This window comes from Patella vulgata, chromosome 6, assembly GCF_932274485.2.
Source record: "Patella vulgata chromosome 6, xgPatVulg1.2, whole genome shotgun sequence".
Taxonomy (NCBI): domain Eukaryota; kingdom Metazoa; phylum Mollusca; class Gastropoda; family Patellidae; genus Patella; species Patella vulgata.
The window spans coordinates 20,725,754-20,749,925 of NC_065884.2; the positions used below are offsets into that span (position 1 = coordinate 20,725,754).

General features: G+C 37.2%; 1 protein-coding gene and 1 long non-coding RNA gene across 6 annotated transcripts; both read left to right on the forward strand.

Annotated features, from left to right (window-relative positions):
• Positions 1 to 261: 261 nt before the first annotated feature.
• LOC126823542 (uncharacterized) lies at positions 262 to 2,358 on the forward strand. Its single transcript, XR_007681210.1, has 2 exons — positions 262 to 380; positions 1,181 to 2,358. It is a non-coding gene; the product is annotated as an uncharacterized LOC126823542 (long non-coding RNA).
• Positions 2,359 to 3,717: 1,359 nt separating this feature from the next.
• On the forward strand, positions 3,718 to 23,543 carry LOC126824640 (uncharacterized). Of its 5 annotated transcripts, XM_050553925.2 has the most exons (18): positions 3,734 to 4,051; positions 5,816 to 5,984; positions 6,427 to 6,601; positions 7,203 to 7,375; positions 7,605 to 7,677; positions 9,000 to 9,149; positions 10,224 to 10,420; positions 11,271 to 11,495; positions 11,968 to 12,084; positions 12,906 to 13,057; positions 14,175 to 14,295; positions 14,829 to 14,985; positions 17,463 to 17,665; positions 18,460 to 18,600; positions 18,980 to 19,109; positions 21,184 to 21,363; positions 21,869 to 21,965; positions 22,549 to 23,543. In XM_050553925.2, exons 1-18 carry the CDS (start codon positions 3,924 to 3,926, stop codon positions 22,685 to 22,687), a joined length of 2,727 nt encoding a protein of 908 aa, XP_050409882.1. In that variant the 5' UTR covers positions 3,734 to 3,923; the 3' UTR covers positions 22,688 to 23,543. The 5 variants fall into 5 exon arrangements, 4 of the variants coding, with proteins under 4 accessions (XP_050409885.1, XP_050409882.1, XP_050409884.1 ...); XM_050553927.2 differs by lacking the exons at positions 5,816 to 5,984; positions 6,427 to 6,601 and having other exon boundaries at positions 3,915 to 4,051; XM_050553928.1 differs by lacking the exons at positions 18,980 to 19,109; positions 21,184 to 21,363; positions 21,869 to 21,965; positions 22,549 to 23,543 and having other exon boundaries at positions 3,724 to 4,051; positions 17,463 to 17,673; positions 18,460 to 18,584.
• The last annotated feature ends 629 nt before the right edge of the window (positions 23,544 to 24,172 follow it).

Here is a 24,172-nt window from a genome sequence, read left to right on the forward strand (position 1 = left end):
AAATTTCCCTCCTAGCAAACGGTATGGCATATCCACTTCTTCATTATCCCAGTCGGTGCAGAAAAGTAGGACGTTAAACCCAATTTCATTTCATACGTAACAATTACTTAAATTTGGTATGCATGTCAATCGGTACAAAGATATCTAAAACGTTTTAAGATTTTCTCATGGTGCCTCATAATATGTATATAATTAACGTGATTCTAGTATTTGTTTAAAACAGGAAATATTTTATTTTAATTAAGTTACTGTTACCCTGTACTTATAAATACGTATAATCTAAAAGAGCTGTGGAAGTAGTTAAACATCCTGTATATTAACTATGTAATATTATATATTTATTGACTTCAGTTAAAACTAGCTATTGGACTTAAACAGAGGTGAGTTGTTTTTTTCTTTCTCTTATGGTTGTTTTAAAATAGCCTTTATTCACTAAAATTTAAATCCTTTAAAACTGATTGAAATTTAAATTTCGATTTTTCCGTCGAATATGAGAGTCGGTCTTTCCGAATACGGGCCCATAAATACCTTTAAAGAGATGTTTATTGGTTAGATTTTAGATATCTCCTGTATGAACTAATTTGTTTGGTAGATTTACAAGGACAGTCGTCATTGCAATCTATAATTTTAGTTATTACAACCCGCCTGTTCAGAGAAAGAGATAGAGAGAGAGAAATGGGGTTTAACGTCCACTCGACACAAACTAGGTCATTTCTGGACTAACACGTGGTTTAATTTTATTTCAATAATTCGCTTGTGAGTATGCGTCTTTAGCAGTGGAAGGAAACCGGAGGACCCGGAGAAAATCCACTAGGTTGGACAAGTGACTCCTTATCACGTACAACCGAGGAATAGAAACCACGCCAGTTGACTCAATGACAGACCTTATCATACAGCGCGCACGTGCTAACCAGAATATAGAAACACTAACAAATTTAGAATTTTGAATACCGTCATACATATTACGTTTCTGTATATGACAGTATGCCACCCTATTTATTTTTTTTTAATTCGCTCGGATAGGACGAAATACCGAGGTCCCGTGTACCCACTGGCGTGCTCGTTAAAGAACCCTCGACGGTTGGAATTCGATATAAAAGTAGGTCGTAGCGCAGAAAAGCAGAAACCACATTTTTCATTTAATTTTCATTTTTGTTTTTAAATCATTTTCTATTTTCAGATAGATCTTCAGTTGTAACTAATGTCAGTCAACGGTAAAATCACAACATCATTAGTAATACCCAGGACCAAGCAACAAGAAACAAATAAGGATAATTTTGTTACTGCCTATTCCGTAATGCCTCGACAATATGTGGAGGCTGTTCCAGTGGAGCACTCAGGTAGACAACGTCCACAATCTCGATATTTGTCATCAGTGTCCATTCTTTTGGAAAATCAACACTTAAATGATTCATTTAAAGCTTTCCGTGTCCGAAGAAGTCATTCTATGTTAGAAAATCAAGAACAAAATAGTTGCAGTTCAGTTGAGGAGTGGCCGAGCGAAACATGCAAAGCAAATGCTACCTTGAATCATAAATCGTCAGAATTAAAATGCAGCATTTCTGAATTAAACAAAGTTTCAACACTTTTAAACAATAAATATCTAACAGAATCCTTTGAAACGTTTCGTAGCCGACGTAAACACTGGCTGCAGGACACTCGGTTTTGTGACACTGAAAACGGACATCTACCGATGCGATCACAGAGCAGCGTTGTGAACGAAAGAAATTCCATGAACATTTATCTCCAAAATCAGTCACTAGAAAAGGCTTTTAAAGTATTTCGTGTTCGACGAAGGAGCTCAGCAGAGTGGTCACGTCCGGTGGTTGGAAGCAGTGTTGCAGATTAGAAATCGCTTGCTTTAAATGTTACAGAAAACGCCAAAACAACATTTTATTGGTGCAATACAAAAAAAATATTTACTAAATTCAGACTTTATGCGGACTGTAAATTTATCAGCATATATTTTCATTAGAACTTCACACAAAGCTAAATCCTATTTGAATAACGAAACCTTAATGGTATTCTCAGGACAGATTTCGACATTATCAAAACTTAAACCAACTTGCTGTTGGTGATAGTGGACAGTATTGTCAAGAAAACTCGTGAGAACCTTAGCAAATGTTGCCATTAATTTAACTCCAAAACAAAGTTCAATGTTGGTTGAATAACAACAAAGTCGTAAATATCTATTCAGCACAGATTCACAAAGATTATCAATACTTACATCATGTTGGACAAACTGTGGTGTGATGATGGACATTATCATTAAATAAACCTGTGAGACCTAAAGTAAACAATAAAGTATACACATATAACCTCTTTCATTTACGTCGAAATAAAGTATTAAATAGTCTTCATCTGATATGTTATTTTAGATTAGTAACGGGGCAAGCTCCAAGCCATTATTTTTTGTTTACAAGGGAATATGTGACAGTCCGTTTTGGTTTAACAGGGACTGACAATGATAGGGAATGGGGTCGATGCTTTCCATGGGGACGACCATTAGTAGAGCGGACCCATCCGGACGGTGGAATAATTTTTGGCATCTCCACTTCTTTCTGGAGCTTACGCGTTCATCACTTTCGCACCGACCCACGTTCGTTCTTTACAGGACGCCCCGTAATAAGAATAAGATCAATCTAAATCAAACTTAGCAGATTCGTTGGACGTTGTGGGTGCACGACCACTTTCAGGGGACAGGCGAGTGCTAGCAATCAATCAGAACCAAACAAAAAAATTGTGCTCGACTGGCTAAGGATAGGTTCAGTTGTAAATTTGGAAGAGAAGTCAGAGAAAGATCGAACACAGTAGATTCTGGGAGCGTCGAGCTTCGAGCAGCGACTTGGCTTACGTTCTTGGTGTCGATCCCTGGTGTGAGAGAATGTGACTTAGAGATAGGAGCGTCTACTCAATCTTGTGGGTTTACATGGAGTTGGGTGGCCGAATCGTTTAACGCGTGCGCGCTAGATCACAAGACCTGTCATTGGGTCAAGTGGCGTGTTTCGATTTCCCGCTTGTAGGTGACAAGGAGTAGGCTATGTTCGCCTGTCCAACCTCTTGGGTTTTCTTCGGGTCCTCCGGTTTCCTCGCACAGCTAAAGATCCATATTGAAATTATTGAAATAAAATTGAACCACATGTTAGTACCGAAATTACCTAGTTTGTGTCGAGGGGGTTTACTCCGGACACTCCGGTTCCCTACCAGGGAAAACCCCTGCCATGCACAAAGTATACTAAAATAAGACAACAACACCATAAAAGCCCAAGAACTCTAATCTGGAACCCGTCTTCATTAGCCCAGTCGGAGCAGAGCGTTGAACCCCATTACATTTCCTTTCATTTCGAATCTGGAAACTAAAAATTACGATTTCTACTATAATGATTACGTCTGCACATGAATAATATAATAAGGGTATTTGTAGTGAACCCTGTCTACGGCCGTACCAGAATTCTTCCGATAGAATACCATTTACATGGGTAAGCTTTCGGTTGTGCGTGCAATGACTGCATTCCCTTCACGCGCTTATAGATTTCGGTCAGTATGAAATGTTTTCAGCACTTTAGTGAACGACCTGAGATATTATTACAAATAGAAATGCATGGAAAAAACTGACCTTGGACAAGTTCATGGTCAAACCGTTAAATCGAAGACAGCTGTTATATATTTTACATATTGACACATCGTGTTTATTAAGCTTGCCATTGTTTTCATGTAGTACTGTTTTCGCGTAGACTAGATATTTCAGCCACCAATTCTACCATACCAACTGTCATCCCTATTGCGATAGTAGACCGACCCTGTAGTATTTATATCCGCTATGTACGTAATCATGTATTGATGGAATAGTTATCGGAGGTGTGTATTTATATTTATACTAGTATAGTATTTAGATGAACTGCAGAACTCGGTAACTTTACCAAATGGTGGTAGAGAAAAAAAGGTTGAGAGAAGATCGGTCCAGAACTAAAAATTGGAAACGATGGGGACCGTATTTATCGGAGAGGCAATGGAGTACGGTTAGAGAGGATTATTCTCGAGATGGTAATTGGTAAGTCAAAATGACAGAGTAAATTGATATTGTCAGATGCATTTCATTATCTCTCAGCATCACGTCCAATTAAAGTAGGATACTATCATATATATATTTGAATATAGCTGTGTGGACTTTTAAAACAATTAATGAATGATGTAACGTGTTCTAGAAATGTATTCATACCCTGCAATAGCACCACATCCCTTGTTACGAAATAGAGCAATGGTTTATGCGAGGATTTCAGTAGCCTAATGGTATTCGCTTTTTGTCAATAAAACATACCACATTGTGGCAGGACAGTGGAACAACGATTAAAGGCCCAATACCACTCTTGTTGTAACTGAATAATATGTCCCAATCTTTATTCTGGTCAACAAATTGTACTATTTTACAATATTCCAATTAATTGATGATACAAATTTCATCTTAACACATCTAATTTAAAAAATTGGAAAAATTCAACTAAATGATTTGAAAAGCCTGACGTAAAGCTTTTCAAATGTGACTTGGATTTAAAAATATTTATGAACCCTCTGGGCAAGTAAAATAGGATTTAATGGATAATTTACACAACAGGTAGGATACTAACACATCTAGTACTTAGAATAAGGCTATTTTTTTTATTTTCTGGAGCTGTCAAGCCAGCAAGAGTGTTATTGTCCCTTTAAATGCCTTGGGTTTGGTGCCTTGATCGGGCAACAGACAAAAGAAGAGGGCGGGGCGCGTCAATAACCTGGAAGCATGTCAACGTCAAATTCTTATGTAACAATGTAGGGCAGTAGAATCGCTATTGGTTATAACATGTGTAAAGTTGTTTTTTCATCAACCTGTATACGACATGTGTTAAACTAGTTCTTACTAACAGTAGGTTGTATAAAAATGGGTAAGTATATTATATAAATAGTTGGTAATATGAAACACTGGGTGTGAAAACATGTTACTTGACGCCGCTATGTAATAATGTACAATGTACAAGTAACGAAAACTACTATAAGGTCTATATAAAATAATATGAAATCTCTTTAAAAGATATAGGACATAATACTCCGTTCATTATGAGACTAATACTCGGGTGGTCGAGCCGTCGACTGGTGATTAATTTTACCCGAACAGTAACGTTTTCGCTCTCTCTGCATTGAAATTCAATAGTCAAGGGTGTACGTAGGTGGACCGCGTTTTTTTCGTCCCACCCGAAAGACTAGATAACGTTTCCCTAACAAGTTGGATCCGAGCGATCCCAGTTCCCCGATTAACAACGCTCAGTGAATTGATTTTGGAAATTGCGCAAAGGGATAACAAAAAGACTAAGGTCAATCCCAGGATTTGTTGAGGGGGTGGGGAGCTCAGCTCTGGTGGGGTGGGAGAGAGAGAAAGAGAGTACTCGACACAAACTACATTTAGGTCATTTCGGGACTAACACATGGTTCAATATCTATTTCAATATTTTGCTTGCGCGTAGGGGTCTTTAGCAGTGGGAGGAAAGCCCACGAGGTTGGACAGACGACCCTACTCCTTGTCACGTACAACCGGGGAATCGAACCGACACCAGTTGACTCAATGACAGACTTTATGATGCAGCGCTCACGTGCTAACCATTCAGCCATCCACCCCACCCCTCTGGTGGTGGGGGCACCCAGGGACGTCCTGGACCAGAATAGAATAAACCCCACCCCCTCCTCCCCACCTTCCAGACCAGAATAGAATAAACCTCACCCCCTCCTCCCCACGGGTTTGAAGTGAAGGTATAGTAATTAAACAATTATTTATTTTTCTTGTCAGCTGGGATTATTTTCCCCATGACCATGCTCGATCTCGCGCATATCGATGGGGAGAAGATGGATTGATGGGTGTAACAGATAGACAATGTCGGCTTTGTCTGGCTCTAGCATTATGGAACACCAAAGATAAAATATTAAAGGAAAGATTATTTGGATTGACCGGTTCTCAGGTAAATAAATTAACACTCCAACATTCTCCCAAACTCGCAATATATTTCTATTTCGACCAAAACCTCCTCTATAGTGAAACGTTTATATGCGCACTGGCATAAAAAATGTTTCATGTATATCTATCTATCTTTGCCAATATTTTAATAACATGCTTAATTGATTTACTAGTACAAAATGCAAGAATGCATGCTGCACTGGTTAGTAATAATTTGCATGCTATACAACTCAATTAGCGATATCAATTCACTTAAATGCCCTGATGAAGAAAGTTTATTATTAATGTATCATAATTTAAACTTTGGTGCAGTCGGGGATCATGGTAATCAGATGTAGACAAAATGACATTGTGTTCTATGTCCGTTCGTAGATTGGACTCCGTGCTCTATTTTTCACTTTCGTTTCATATATTTGGTATAAAAGTGTACACTATAATTTTATCAGGGTAACCACGGTGAAGATGTAAAAGAATTATACTATTATTTAGATAGTACACCCACCCATTCCTATATGATGGCTCTATATAAATATCCACAAGCTGAATTCCCTTATTCTAAACTGATACACGAAAACGGTAGACGTACAACGCAGATGAGAGAGTATGAGATACTAGATACAGGTAAGAAAAAAAAAATCTTCATTTTTCAAGATAATAAAGTAAATCTAATATCATCCTATGATGCAAATTAATATATACACTATTACTCTTACTTTTTACAACAAAAGTTGTTTTAACGCTCTCATTTTCAGAGAAATAGGGTTTTTTTTTCGAAACAGGAACGGAGGCGTCAACGAATATTATTGGATAATGATGGTCATATAGCGTTGTATATTTGATAATGATGATTACAACGTTGTTTATATTTGATAATGAAGGTCATAGCGTTGTTTATATTTCCAGGAATATTTGATAATGAGGATTATAGAGTTGTATTTCCAGGTATACAATGATGGTTATAACGTTGTTTATATTTCCAGGTATATTTGATAATGATGTTTATAGCGTTGTTTATATCTCCAGGTATATAATGATGATTATTACGTTGTTTATATTTCCAGGTATATTTGATAATGATGTTTATAGCGTTGTTTATATCTCCAGGTATATAATGATGATTATAACGCCGTTTAGATTTCAAGGTATTTGATACTGATGGCCATAGCTTCCCTTTATTTCCAGATATATTTGATAGTGATAATAATGTTGTTTATATTTCCAGGCATATTTGATAATGATGATTATTGGGATATAAAGGTAGAATATTGTAAGACCACACCAAATGATATATTAGGTAGATATAAAATAATCAACAGATCATCAGAAACACGTGATATCTATGTTTTACCTCAGTTGTGGTTTAGAAACGTCTGGTCGTGGGGTGACGACTGTGATGTAAGTATATCATGATCATGTCATTAAACTCTTCCACCTTTTCATTGTTCAATATGAGCAGAAATATTGTCTCAGAGCTTTTGATTTTATCAAATTCTCGGGGAATCCCCGAAGACCTCACGTCATAATGGCGTCTCCACCTCGGACCAATCGGTTGTTCACATATCTGAACACGTCCCTGGATATACAATAAATCTTATGTAATTATAAAACTTATGGTTTATTTTAGGCATGGGCTCCAGACAAACCACACATGCACAAGACACGTGATGGTAAAGTTTCCTGTAAACTAGCTGATATAGGTAAATACATACATCACATATGTCGTAAAAACCTGAGAATATTTTGCTAGACAATGAAATCTAAAAATAAATTTAGGGAATGACATTTCTTCGTCTAAACCCAAACACCGAACCCAAGCCAAAATTAGTCGAGGGGTGATGGCATAAGGCCATTATCTCATATTTCTGAGTGTCCTGGGTCTGGTCTAAAGGTTGTATTAAAGAAATAAAATGGGGGTTAACGTTCTGCTTTTCAGCACCAACTGGACTAATGGCAACCATCATGCACTATTCATACTCCTCGCATTGTTTCGTTTGATTAGACCTAACCCAACTTAACACTGATGTAATGGAAGCAAATTTATGTTCCAAATTATGACTGGTCAATAGTCCGATTAACAACCAATAGCTAACTGCGTAACAATATCATTACACTTTAAACAGAGCTCCAAACTGGAGAGAAGAGAGAAATGGGGTTTAACGCCCACTCGACACAAACTAGGTCATTTCGGGACTAACATATGGTGCGTAGGGGTCTTTAGCAGTGGGAGGAAACCGGAAGACCCGGAGAAAACCCACGAGGTTGGACAGGCGACCCTACTCCTTGCCACGTACAACCGGGGATTCGAAACCACGCCAGTCGAATCAATGACAGACTTTATGATACAGCGCGCGCACGCTAACCATTCAGCCATCGAACCCCCCTCCAAACTGGAACAAATAATGTTTACATAACGTTACGTCATGACTCACGATTTTATTACGCCCAATTAACCAGTGCATAGCAGAATATTGCAGAAAAACTAATTGCGTGACAAAAGAGGCTATCAAAACGGATACAATGTAAACAATACCGTTTGGAGACGAACAATACTTTCACCGTTTTTAATACCTTAAATCACTGTCCAGAGATTTAGGGAAGATCCCAGATTAAAGGAAGGGCTGTCATGTTGCTGTACTTGAGATAGTTATTAGGTTAATTTTACCCGGACAGGGAATTCAAACTACCAAGAGATCTTTTACGTACACGACACAGGACCTGGGTATTTCGTCCTACCCTAACGGATATAGAGGCTGTTCATTGCCAGACACTTACGTGACAAAGGAAACTTTCTCGACAAACACCTGTTCGATAACTGGATGTCCTGGTTAGTGAGACATAAATTCCAAACCTTAAAGTGATTTATTCTCTTATATTTATCCATTTGTACCATTAAGTTGGATTTTTTATTATCGTAAATATAAAAACGAATCATTTATCCAGTACACGTACTAACATGGTACCGTTACACAAAATAAATTAAATAAATTTTAGAATGGACCTGATCACATAATAATTTCAGGCCAGTTTAATTTTGAAGTAGATATTGACCAAGATGGAAATAAACCACAACTGATTTTTACTGAAAATGAAACAAATTATAAAAGATTATTTGGCGGGGAAAATAAAGCAAAATATGTTAAGGATGCATTTCATAATTACATCATACACGGTAAGATATTTATTTACTCTATATTACATGAAAACCAATACTTCCAAAGGTTATTGCAGAGGGGGATCCAAGTGCCCGTTTTTACTGCTGAAAGTGCCTTTTATCAGACCCAACTATGTCCGTTCCCAACCCGTTGCAGGGATCCCAAATGACTCAAACCATCGACTCAAACACACCAGTCTGGTCTAATTAATGCTTCCACTTTCAAACGAATTCTTGTTGTTAAGCTGACGGTGCCCTAATCCTATAGAGTGACTATAGACAGACATCAATGATAGCATCGTGTGGAATCGGCGGCGTATACTACTATACACTCATGCCCATCACCGACGCGCGTTAGTGCAACTTGATGTAGCATTGTTTCATGTGTGGACAGTACAAAGTACAAGGCTTAAATAGTGAAGTGGCTAGGGAATAGATTCGTCTTTTTCCCCATCATAATGCCTCGCTCGCCTTGACAATTTTCGAGTCGCGTGTTCAACTGGCTTTTTTGCTCGATTTTAAGGCTATTTTTTCAACGATTTCCGAACGTTTACTTAGACGAAAATATCAGCCAAATAGCTCTTGGAATGGCTACAGATGCAGGAAATGACGGATAATTTTCTTGGGGGACCCCCCCCCACTCTCAGCGGCGTGCCGCGTCTCCGCGGTCAGTGCCCTGATTTTGCGCCCCCCCCCCCCCCCCGCCCCTGTATTGTGTGTGTGATCACATAAATAAAAAAATATATTCTAATAATTTATTCTCAAAATTGCAAACAGGGTGATCATCTAGACTATAGACAATGTCCATCTTCCATTACAGGAAGCGTGTTTTCCAATTGTCTAGATTGTGTATCTTCCACCATTTTCATTTCTAATCAATATATTAATCTAAAATAGCCAAAGAATGTGTACTTTTCCTTTAAAATGTGTATAGTCTGCCTATATCTATTAGATCATTTAATTAGAATATTGTATCCCTAAAACTAATTTTTATATGAAAATATTCTTCTTCAATGAATGAAAAAATGACAACAGGCGCTTCCAATCACAACATACCGGACCATACCTTCTGACTTTTTCAAATTATTTTAGGTGATAAAAGTGTCGTGAATCCGGAGAATAAAGGTACAAAATGTGCAGCAGTCTATAAGCTAAGAATAGAAGGCGGTGAATCGTTTATGATCAGATTGCGTCTATATCATCTTGATGAAGCTCCTGGAGATGCCTTTTTACATTTTAATGAAATATTTGAAACTAAAATACACGAAGCTAATGAATTCTATGAGGAGGTTTGTATAATTGTACATTCATTAAACTTATACTAAATAGTACATTTGATCAATGGGTGCTATCAAACATACCTAATGGTTGCAATGTGGCCCTTTAAATTATTTATATATCGACAATTGAAATGATACAATTTGTCGCAATAGCTATATTCGTTTGGACTGGCTATCTCAGATATCATGTATATAAGTTGAGATCTCCGGTTGAAGAACGATCGGTGAATAATAACAAACAGTTTTAAATCTCTGTCACGCCGGAACTATAGATCATTGTAGAGGCACCTGTCATTTATATAAGTTTCTCAAACTGATGTCCGCGAATTCAAAGGGGTTCGCAGAGAGTCAACGTAGGAAAATGGGGTCAAGCATATGAATCTATTGGTATTCAGACAATGAATTTCACTATTTGATATCAGATGTTCGTTGCTGCAGAGTTTACATCTCAGGGCAGTGAAAGTGAGATTAAATTGTTTCAGAATTTATTTTTTCTGTCTAAGATGACCCATATTAGATTTTTTTCAAAAAAAAGTTTGTGAAACGTTCTAAAGGTCCTCATTTGGGAAACCTGACGGAACAGTGCAAATGCCCTATGTGGGGGAACCCTGAAGATTTGCAAAATGTATCACAGTGGGAATAGGTTGGGAACCACAAGTAGGCTAGATACTTATTCTCATCTCACTGTAACCCTTGCTTAATGTGGTCTGTAGCAATACTAGTAGGAGTCTTAAGTGCCCTGCAGAGGCGACCCTGCACCTTATCATATGCACATAGCCATGGGATCGAAACCGCAACCAAATAAGTGACGCCGGGTTTGACTTCTTAAAATAATTACAAGGTTTTTATTTAATGACAGGTTATACCATTTAAAAATCACGAGGAACAGAATGTGGTACGACAGGCTTATGCTGGTATATTATGGAGTAAACAGTTTTATCATTATGTTGTTAAAGAATGGTTGCGTGGAGATAAGAATCATCCTAAGCCACCAATAGAACGACTCGAAGGTAGAAATCATGACTGGCAACACCTGTTTAATAGAGATGTTATATCAGTTCCTGATAAATGGGAATATCCTTGGGTATGGAATACCTTTGTTTTACACGAAACCTTTGGTACAGAAATCCAGGCCTAAACCATCGTCCCTGTTAACTTTAAGTAGTGTTGATCGTCGTGCGTGAGACAGTTTATGCTTTTTCCAGAACACCTGATATCACATCTCATTTTGTACCTCGTATATTTGTATTGCAAGTCTCTTGGTGCAGGATCATTTTTTTTGTGGGGGTGGGGGGGATAAGCCCTTAATATTAAACATTATGAAACATGCCAAACTTTTAGAGTGTGTCAAATTAGAAATTAAGGTTTTTAGTGAACATAATAACGGATATTATATAATTGGATCGCGCGTTTCTTGCCTTTGTGTAAATCAGTAAATTAAAAACCTTATCTCTTAGAATTTAATGAATTGTTTTAGATTGACAATCAAGGTACTCAGTGAAATATACATGTGTCTTTTTAATATTTACTTATATTATTTTCTTATGATATTTCAGTATGCATCTTGGGACCTCGCTTTTCATATGATACCCTTTGCTAATATCGACATTCATTTTGCTAAAGAACAGTTGTTATTGTTTCTAAGAGAATGGTATATGCATCCGAATGGACAGGTAAGGATTCATTCTGTTTAAATATACAAATTGTATGTCTTCTACACTAAATCCATTCATCTCGGGACTATAATATGAGATGTTTTTATTCCAAATGAAATAAAATGAAATCGGTTTCAACGTCTTAGTTTTCTGCATACGTCATACAGTATGATATGGGGAAATTTTGCCCGGTCTACTCTTACTTCGAATTCCAATTGTTAATGGTTCGTTTAAATGCACGCTGTGTACACGTGACCTCGGTTTTTGCATGCCCTTCATCCGGCACCACTGACAAGCAGCAAACGCGCCAAAAATCCCAAGACACTTTCTCGGTCAACACCGGGATCTAACCCGAGGTCCCCGTCTTACTCGCTGAGCCACAACGGCCCCTTGTTCTACATATACACCTGTAGTTTGCTACGGATTAAAAACCATCCATTTGACGATAACCGGCTTTAATTTTTTCATGTATGTTGTAAAGGTGCCATGTACGAAGATTTTTCAAGATAGATTTTAAGAAATTTTAATTATATAACGTTTGAAATTATGTAAACAATATTGCAGATGGGGGTGGGGGTGGATGGCAGAATGGTTAGCACGTGCGCGCTGTATCATAAGATCTGTCATTGAGTCAACTGGCGTGGTTTCGATTCCCCGGTTGTACGCGGCAAGGAGTAGGGTCGCCTGTCCAACCTTGTGGGTTTTCTCCGGATCCTCGGGTTTCCTCCCACTACTACAGACCCCTACGCGCAAGCGAATTATTGAAATGAAATTGAAATGACCTAGTTTATGTCGAGTGGATGTTAAACCCCATTTATCTCTCTATATATTTATTGCAGATACCTGCGTATGAATTTAGTTTTGATGATGTTAATCCGCCTGTTCATGCCTGGGCTTGTATAAATATATACAGGAAATCGGGGGAAAGGGGTTATCGTGACGTCACATTCCTTGCTCGATGTTTCCATAAATTAGTTTTAAATTTCACATGGTAAGAATTTTAAATAATTTTCATTAGATCCGTATTAGGTAACAGCAAATCTAGTAAAGTTGATTCTATAGACGGGTAAATTAGTTTAAGATATAATCTTTGAATGGCATTTAGCGATAGAACCTAATATATTCTCCAAAAAAGTAGTGGATATTCAGAAACAATACAAAACTGCGGAACTGCACTGCTGTTTTTATTAGCGGTAACCAGTGTATGTTAATAACAGGCCAAATGCCTACACGTGAACATAAACAGTTCATATGGGCGGCTTATCTGAGGGCCCCATTTCACTCGCAAAGAGATACACTGTCAAAAGTGAAAACGGACGTTTTTGATTTTTGTCTTAATAATGAGTAATTGCTCCACCAATCTTCAGACATTCAGCAATTTGCCGTGGCATGCTCCTATCCAACCGTCCAATCACGATTTGGGGCAATCTGACCCACTTCTCTTGCAGTGCCACGGCCAATTCTTGCAGTGTTGTCGGTTGACGTTGACGTCGACGAACATGTCTCCTGATCAAATTAAACGTAACACACTAAAGCAAAGATACGCTAAACAGTAAATCTTATGCAAGAACCGATAGGAAAGCAAACATGGATAGGATAAATCAGCAAGCGGCAGTTTTCATCAAACCTTCCTTGAAGTGTCAAATTTGACAATGAACCCCTCCCACGTGTATGGCGCTATTGCGAGTCGCACATGCAGCTCAGTGGTTCTGTTGGGGCGATAAGTTCTTCATCTGTGAACATACTCTCAAAGCATATCAAGTGTCCATGACTATTTATCATATCACAACCTGCATAGGTATTTGTATTTCCATATCCCCTACTTTTTTGAAGAGTATATAACACAAAACAGTTCTATGCATAATAATCACTATAATACACACGACGTTTCGACAAGATTTCACTGGTCGTTATCAAGCATACAAATTACAAAAGTTCAAGATAGAAGGTAAAAAGTTTAAATATATAAGTAAGTGTAATGTGTACGTGGGTAAATAATTTCAAGATAGATGTTGAATAGGTTAAAGATATATGTAAGTGTATTTTGTAGGTGGGTAAATAATTTCAAGATGGATGGTAAATAGGTTATATGTAAGTGTATTTTGTAGGTGGGTAAATAGAAAAGATCCAACTGGTCGACATGTTTTTACGGGTGGGTTTCTGGGTTTAGACAATATAGGATTATTTGACAGATCTAAACCACTACCTACTGACGGGTTTCTTCTACAGGTACGTACAATTATATCTCCGTCAAGGTAGTAAGGTTAAATTTCTGGGAAAATATTACTGTTTCTGGACGGATCCACCTTGTAACCAGCTTTGCTGTTTCTCCTGTTTGAGCCCCCTACTTCATAGATCACCTGCAAACTCTTCTCACAAGGGGCCTACCCTATTTAAGTTTGTCGATAATTTGTATATGAGGCGATCGGCTATAAACTAAAAAAAAGTCGAAACTTGAAAGATAATTTTGATGATTGAGAAGTGAATGGGTGTGGGGTGGGGACTCTACTTGTCGTCTATACTCTAGTACAGTTTTTCGAGTTTCTGAATCAATGTTGCCCCCCACCCCCAACTAAAAATCAGATTGGTTACGTCAGTGGCGTGATCGTTTAGATGTTTACACTCACAGCTTTTGTATTTATGGGAATATTTTATTTTGAAATCGATTTTAAGCAAACAGAGATATAACACAAAGTTTATTACTTTTTGTTCAGTTGCGATTCATAAATTAGATACATCATACAGTTTTCTATCTTCTTCAGGCTGATGCTACAGCTTGGATGGCGTTTTATTGTGCTATAATGTTAGATATGAGTTTAACATTAGCCAAGAGAGATGTTATATATGAAGATATGGCCAGTAAATTCTTTGAACATTTTGTCGCCATTGTGGACGCCATGAATAAACATACAGAAAGAGGTAATCTATTAGACCTTGTGGTCTTAACTTATGTGTGTGTGAGAGAGAGAGAGAGAGAGAGGGTTTAACGTCCACTCGACACAAATTAGGTCATTTCGGGACTAACACATGGTTCAATTTTATTTCAATAATTCGCTTGCGCGTAGAGGTCTTTAGCAGTGGGAGGAAGCCGGAGAATCTGGAGAAAACCCACGAGGTTGGACAGGCGACCCAACTCTTTGTCACGTACAACCGGGGAATCGAAACCACGCCAGATGACTCTGTGACATAAAGACACGAATTTCTGCGACACGGTCATGCGTTCATTGGGGTACAGAGGTCTGGTAATCCGGATGAAATAAACGGTTCATTGAAATAAAGTGGGGCAGCTTGTACAATTCCAAATCTCCATGAAGAATTTGCGTACATAATCGCGAGGAATATGTTAAGTTTTGTTCGAAATGTACCGGGGAGAATCGAAACAGTGATTTCGGGCATAGAATCCACAAACCTCTACCAAGTGAGTCAAAGAAAAAATTTTCACGACAAATTCAGTATTTTTATATTCGAGACAGCACCGAACAGACTCGACAAACCAATCAAGGTGTCTGATAAAATGAAGTGAAATAGGGTTTAGCGCCCTACTTCTCGCATATCCCTGAAGCAATGGCCCGAGAAATCCCTCTCAGGGCATTGCTGGATTGGCTTCTGATACTTACTTGAGCTTTTGCTTAAATGTATCTATTCTTAAGTACAGCAACATGGCAGCCCTGGGGTCTTACCTAAAACTTTGGTCAGTGATTTAAGGTATTAAAAACGGCGAAAGTATTGTTCGTCTCCAAACAGTAGTGTTTACATTGCATCCGTTTTGATAGCCTCGTTTGTCACACAGTTAGTTTTTCTGCAAAATTCTGCTATGCACTCAATCTGATTAAAACACAGATCCAATTTCGTTTCGTTTTTTATAGTTCAAATTTTCGTTTTTACTTGTCTTTACTACACTTGGTGTAGGCCATCGAAAGTATAAAAAACGAAACGAAATATAGATCTATATTTCAATTAGATTGCTATACACTGGTTAATTGGGCGTAATAAAATCGTGAGTCATGACGTAACGTTATGTAAACATATTTGGTCCAATTTGAAGCTGTGTTTAAAGTGTAATCATATTGTTACGCAGTTGGTTCTCTCCCATTTCGACTACGTCCCATTTCGACTACACCCCATTTCGACTACAAATTTTATTATATCTTATAGCTTGTTTTCCTTAACATCAAAGCAAAAATGTCAACGCCAAGTGTTCATTTTTGTTTTGACAAATATTTGTAATATTTGGAGATTACATTGAGTTTAATACTTGCTTATCTATATAAGATGAATTGTTTAAAATTTATTCTTCAAGTTCACTATCATTCATTCAAAATATTTGTTATCTTTTTAGAATTCCTTTATAACAAATATTGTGTTTATTTTCAAATTTGGGAATTTGCAAGTTGAAATATTTGTTTATAATTTTTCATTCTTTTTTCTGTTTGTTTTGATGTAATCTGATATACGCTGTAGCGTAAATGGGATGTTTTATGGAAGAATCTATTTTAGCTATAGAGAGGGTATATAAGTAGGGATAATAAAACCACCAGACCATTATAATCTGTTGTTACAAGTTGTAGTCGAAATGAGACGTAGGCGAAATGGGAGGGTACCACACAGTTAGCTATTGGTTGTTAATCGGACTATTGACCTGTCATAATTTGGAAAATAAATTCCCTTCCATTACAGCAGTGTTAAGTGAAATTAGCGCTAATCAAACGAAACACTGAGTAGTATGTATTTCTCGGCACAAACCATTATAATGAAAATGGCTTATACTCGAAATTCATCGAATTCTAAATGTCAGGGCTTCTTTTACGTACACACCAAAGAGTACACTATGGGTTTTTCCTCCCATCCGGAAGATTATGCATTTTTTGCCATGCACTCGTCAAACCACCACTGGCAAGGGCAAACCAGGACTTGAACATCACGAGGAGCATTTTTTGCCAACACCAGGATCTCCTTTTACGGTTACCAGCGCCATACCGACTGAGTCAGCGTGGCTCCAGACATCCCATAAACCCATACTAAACTTAGGCTACCTGTCTACAGTTAGCTTCTCTTGAGAACAGACACTAAGCTAGTTGATCGACATTTTAAGTCCGAAATCGACGATTTTCGTCGAAAACACTAAACATATTTCGAGAATTTTGAGAAGTTTATATTCTGCTTTCATATAATAAAATTGAAAAGGTTTAATTAGTCGTTTTGTTTATAACAGACGTGAACAGGAGTAGGACTGCATTACAAAACAGTATACTAAATTTTGGATATGGCGGCCATTTAGGACAGAGATCTATTCTCGAAGTATGAGTAGATGGATCTCTGTGTGCAGAATGCCCATAAACCAATACATATGACACACCACATCGTATTTACATCCTGGATACTTGGGTTTATTACAGGATTATGGAATGAAACCGACGGATTCTACTATGATCATATACACCACAATTCTAGAAGTATTCCATTAAAAGTTAGATCTATGGTTGGACTAGTGCCACTCTTTACATGTTTTGTTCTCAAAGAAACGGAACTTCGAAGACATCCTGGTTTTTATAAACGAACAAAGTGGTTTTTGGAACATCGTAAAGATCTGAAGTCAACAGTAAGTTGGTATGATATTTTGATGCTATGTTTTTAAAAAAGCAAGCCTTGGTATTAATAACACAAATAGACAACCTTTTGTTTCAGTTTGCAGAGTATGCCCGGCTCCGCTATATTCTCGGGGTTTAAACCCTTGAAATGTTGTTTGGCATATTCATGGCAGCCATGGGTTTGTTGTTTGATGTTACTGCAGTTGACAATGTATTTTAAATACAATAAAGAAGGATAGTACGACATGGAAACATCACAATACGATCTTATTGTTTCAATTTTTAATTGGCAACTACGTGTGCCTTCCCATTACATACTCTAGTTTGAAATCCTATGCCTACTGACTAAAGGTATTTTTACATTTTAGTCAGTTTGACCGGGGTTGGTGTAAAGACAATCTGATTAAAATACAGATCTATATTTCGTTTCGTTTTTTTTTTAATACTTTCGATGGCCTATACTACATGAAGATCTGATCAGTTGTAGCGATAGATCGCATCAGAGGTCATACAAGCGGCTTTTGAACCTATGACGTCAGACATTTGATTAACCAATCAGCATTGATGTTACTAGTGGATTACCCATAGTTCCGTGCAAAATACGCCTGAAACTCGCCGTAACAGACCGTTTCATTGGCTAATCCCTCACATCATTCAGAACACGTCAATGATAACAACTCTTCCAGATCCTAGTGTAGTAAAGACAAGTAAAACGAAATTTTAAACTATAAAAACGAAACGAAATAGCATCTGTGTTTTAATCAGATTGGAGTAAAGAAATTAAAATTGTTATATATTATTTCAGATCTCATTCATGGCTCCGGGTGGACAGAGTGAAACTTTATTATTAGCTATAGTAACAAAAGAAAAACTGATAAAAATACTGAGTTATATTTTAGATGAAAATGAATTCCTGTCACCATATGGCGTTAGATCATTATCGAAGGTAAATGATGGTTAAGTTTATTTGATATATATCTAGATGAGTCCTTCTAATTATCCTTTTGTTTACTGTCTGGTAAATGTCATTGTACCTACAAAATAATAAAAATATGGAAAACCTTTATGGACTGCTGGAACGACTTAGTTATTTTGGGCGTATGTTTCGTTGCCGGGCAACCTATGCTTTGGAAATAATCGCTTATTAATAACACACTGCGGAAGTAAATGTTCAATTAGTATTCGGCTAAAACTACAGTGATTCCAGTTGCTTTTTGCCGTATATTGTGATAGGTTAATCCGATAGCTTTTTTAATTACTATAATAGAAAAATCACATCCGCTCAACTGATTTTAAATCTTTATTTTGACGTAAATCCTTTCTAGTACCACGAAAAGAATCCAGTATTTCTTCATTTAAACGGTACAGAATACAGTGTTGATTATAGTCCTGGTGAATCGAAATCCAAATTATTTGGTGGAAACAGTAATTGGAGAGGTCCAATATGGTTACCAAGTAGGTTTTTTTTTTTAAATATATTTATAAAGTGCATATTAAAACACACATTAGATTTCGTTTCATTATAGTTCTAATTTTATTTATTTAGATACATATTTTGATGAAAACATTGTTTTGCTTTAAAAATAATCCGATAATAGTCTGTGACACCATGTTTTGAAATAGCTTTATTTGACATCCGCTTCCACCGGGGTGATATTGATGACAGGCAATGTCTGAAATGAAATGAAATGGGGGTTTAACGTCCTGCTCCTAAACTGGGCTAATGAAGACGGGCATACGCCATACAGTGTGCTATGAGGGAAATTTTGCCCGGACAGCGGCACTACGGCCTTCTCTTGTATCGAGTTCCATCTGTCAAGGGATATTTTACGTGTACGCCAATATGTACACGGGACCTCGGTTTTTCGTCCCATCCGAACGACTAGACAGCTGTCCTTGTCAGGCCCTCCGTCTTGCATCATTGACAAGGGGGAACCACAATCTGGATGAACTTTCTCGGCCAATGCAGGGATCGAACACCCGACCTCCAGGCTAGCGATCCAGTGCCTTAGCCACCGTGACCCCTCACAGGCAATGTCGCAAGAACATTATTAATAATGTCTTCGACACCAAATGCCGAACTTATTGGGCTTGTATTATATTTTTATGCTAATAATCAATGTTACATAACATACATTATGTAAATAGGATTTCATTGATTTACATGTTTGATTTTTAATTCATAACTAGCAAACAAAAAAGGTTTTGTAAATTTTACCATAATTAACATACCTGATGACTATCGGTATTTATTACATCATTACACATTATTACCAGACATTCTTACAAACACCCGTCACCATCGTTTTTCTGGTTAAACATGCATTATGCAAGAGCTAAATCTGCCTATTGCAGGTCTTTATTTAGGCCTGAAATGTTATCTAAACTATTAATTAGACATTAATTAACCTATCCAGACCATAATCAACTCTAGATGGCAGTGGATTATGAGCCGATTTACTGCATAATTTTCCTTCACGATTTAGCGATTAAATGGATAATTGAGACTACTCTGTTTATTGTACTGACTTTAGTAATGATGATCAAGGCTAGCCGGAAATTTCAACCGCTTAGTTCTCGGTTCATAGTGGATCAATTTGAATGAAATTTTCAACAAATTGCCTTTACATTATCTAGTTTTCAACTATTATAGTGCGAACTGCCAACTCGTTATCGAATCTCCCATAATGTATATTTAACTATATCAAATAATTTTGCTTCTGTTTGGCTTATGCTCTTATCGCGCACATGCATGATTGGTTCCACATTACAATGTGATGTAATTGAGAGAGAGAGAGAGAGAGAGAGAGATTTACCTGTTATTTCTATATATAGTAACCATGAAAAAATATATTCTAGTATAATAAGTCCTTCCATTTTGTCTTATCCACAGTCTGCAGTTATTATGTCAAGTCAAATGGTCACTAATATATGGTTCAAATTTATTTAAATGATTCAATTGCAGGGGTTTTTAGCAGTGAGAGGAAATCGGAGGACCCTGAAAAATCCCATGAGGTTGGACAGGCGATCCTACTTCTTGTCAAGCAGGGAATCGAAACCACGCCACTTGACTCAATGCTATAAGGAACACGCGTTAAATGTTTAACATAACATAATTATTATCATTTCCTTTTGTCTTTTTGTAGTGGCCACGGTGGTTAGGTGGTTAAGACGCTGGCTCGCTAGCCTGGAGGTCGGGTGTTCAATCCCTGCATTGGCCGAGAAAGTTCATCTGGATTTTCCGACGTGGTTTCCCCTTGTCAGTGGTGCAGAACGGAGTGACTGACAAGGACTGCTGTCTAGTCCTTCGGATGACCCGAAATCCGAGGTCCCGTGTATACATTGAAATGTACGTATAAGATCCCTTGGCAGTTGGAATCGATATAAGAGTGGGCGATAGTGCCACTGCCCGGCCAAAATTTCCCTCATAGCACACTGTATGGCGTATGCCCGTCTTCATTAACTCAGTATAGGAGCAGAACAGTAGGACGTTAAACCCCATTTCATTTCATTTCATTTCTTTTTGTAGTGAATTATCTGTTAATAGATAATCTACAGAGATATGATTATTTCTACGGTGATACTTTACAAGTTGAATGTCCAACTGGTTCCGGAAAGAAAATGAGACTCAAAGATGTTGCTCGAGAATTATCATGTAGATTATCCAAACTCGTGGTTCCTGATATTTTTGGAAGTAGAGCATGTCACGGTAAGTGTTTTATTATGATAAGGGTACTGTAAAATATTTATATCTATCGATGAAAAATAATACTTTTTCCTGGAAAAATCATACTGAATAAAAATAATTATTGTTGCCTAAAAATGTCTTATTTTGCCCTCCCAAATTTATGTCCAGACATGCCCCCTCAAGCCCTTTACACTTTACGTTAAATCCTATCAAGATGATCACACAATCTAGAAATGTTCGTTAAAGATTTAAAATAAAAATTACAAACAACATCGATACATTACATTGGAATACGGATAGAATCGTATTCTGTAAGGGGAGATAACATCTTTATAATAGACAATACCCTTATCTGATTCCTATCTCTGTATGATCTAATAATTTACCGTGATTTTGTGCAGACCATTTGTCTGGTAGTCGAAACAGAGACTGATCGCGAGTAATTATTCCTATAAATCATTATTTTACTGATAAAAAAACCAACAATTTATTACCTAAAAATTGTGTAACCACTTTTGTTTTTTAGGTGAAGACGAACGGTACACAAAGAATCCCCATTTTAAAGATCTGGTTTTATTTTATGAATATTTTCATGCTGAAACTGGTCGAGGTTGTGGCGCTAGGTTAGTATCGGAATATTGAATTTAACTAAATCGTATTAGAAGTCTCGAACAGAGTATTAAAAAGCGGTCGTTTCTAGTCGTTTATGTAATGAAACTTGTCTAAAAGAGCGTTGCCCATTATTAACGTTACCTATAGAGACATTAGAACTTGTTTGTGTACTACAGAGTCTGCGTGCATAATAAGAATATTTTGTTAATTCTGTTTGAATTTATTCGAAAAAAAAAAAAATTGAAATCTGGATTCCCCACCCCAGACAAACCAATAAATATATGACGTCATGTTTGGCTAATGTTGTGTTTATTGTGGTTTTATAATTAATTTGTTGATTGGTGAGTATGGTACTGGTATGCTAACCAGGTAGTAACCGGTTCGATCGTGGTGGTGGTCGAGAAAGTTCCTTGAGTTTTATTAAACCTGGTTTCCTCTTGTCAGTCATACAGGACACGGTGCTGTACACGTAAACGAACAAGTAACGGATGGGATTTGATGAAGAGTAGACTAATCTTCCGGGTAAAACTCTCTTCATTGCCTTAAATACGGACGTTAAACGCCATTGATTGCATTTTCATTTTTATATTTCAGTCATCAAACGGGATGGACAGCTTTAGTAGTTAATTTGTTGAAATGTTCCCATGACAACAGATCGTTATCATCTGATAGTACGAGTTCTCTATGTAGTGGTGATATAAACGATCATATTCATCATGGTTCATCTTTATAATCTATTCAATATCTTATAATACAGTCAGTAACCAACGATAAAACAACACCCCATCATTGTCGTCCAGTGTCATTTCAATCTAATAAAAATATAAATCTATATTTCGTTTCGTTTTTTACACTTTCGATGGCCTACACTGCATGTAGTAGTAAAGAAGTAAAAAGGAAATTTTGAACTATAAAAAACGAAACGAAATTGGATTTGTGTTTTAATCAGATTGGTGTCATTTTGTCACCGAGAAATATTCTTGTTAGTTAGCCTACTTATATTGAACCGCTAACTAGGAAACGTATGCATAATTTATCAGATAAGTTTCGTACAATGTAAAACTGGCACGATCAATTAAAGATAGAAGATAAAGAATCCTTCGCAGCGGTAAATAGATCAAACGATCATGGTTACAAAGATGGGAGAATTTATTGTAAATATGACACTTATAAAGTAGTGTACTCCTGATTTATTTCCTGACGTGTCCATTCATAATAACTTTATAACGCTTAAATTAAAGTGCACATAAGATGGGCTTCGGAACTTTTCGATACGTGTAGCCATAAGTACATTCAATTAAGATTTTTAATCTTATGTGGTTTTCAAAATACGTCATTTACAGTGACAGTGCCGGTGGATCGAACAGAGAGAATGAATATAGGATTACATAATTAATCAATAGTCGAATTAGGCGACAGTCGAATATATCAAATATATATATATATACACAAAACTGCTTATTTCTACATTATTTTACAGGGTTATCAATATGTGATATTATAAAACGCCTGATTTATAAGGGAAATATTATTTGTTGATTGTTTATATTACCGCAATGCAAATAAATATTAAAATAAAAAAAAAATAAACTGCCAGTGTTATGGTGAAAGTTTATGGACAAAGTGTAGATGGGTATAGGGTAAAGGGAGCCACGGCGACCCAGTGAATAAGACGCTGGCTTGCTAACCTGGAGGTCCCGTGTTCGATCCCAGTGTTTGTCGAGAAAGTAATGCAGGCAGGACAGGAGTCTTGGCAAAGGACAACGTCTAGTCGTTCTGATGGACGAAAAACATTGGCGTGCACGTATAAGATCCCTTAGCAGCTGGAATTTGATTTAAGAGTAGGCCGTAGCGCCGCTGTCCGGGCAAATTTCCCTCATATCAGACTGTGTGGCTTATGCCCGTCTTCATTAGCCCTGTCGGTGTAGGACCTTAAACTTCATTTCATTTTTAGGGTAAAAGTTTTTAAATCGCGTTAAGCTCACCTGCATGAGCTCCCAACTTTTTTTAAGGCCATACGTTTGCCATCTAGAAGGAAGAGGGCGTACTACCGGACTTTGTTTTTTCACAGAATTATTTCTTACAGTGTCGGCTAACATTGCACATCGTGACATTACCCTTGTAGTTGCGACTACCTTTAGTTTTTACCTTAATTCTAGCTGCAAATACAATTTTTACACTCTTCGAGGCTTTACGCAACTAAATAGCATACTTCTCA

Excerpts from the sequence above, each read along its gene's own strand:
- LOC126824640 (XM_050553925.2), top strand. The coding sequence starts at position 3,924 with ATGGTGGTAGAGAAAAAAAGGTTGAGAGAAGATCGGTCCAGAACTAAA. Across the intron at positions 7,376-7,604 it reads CGTGGGGTGACGACTGTGAT|GCATGGGCTCCAGACAAACC; the intron begins GTAAGTATATCA and ends GGTTTATTTTAG. Across the intron at positions 12,085-12,905 it reads ATATGCATCCGAATGGACAG|ATACCTGCGTATGAATTTAG; the intron begins GTAAGGATTCAT and ends TATTTATTGCAG.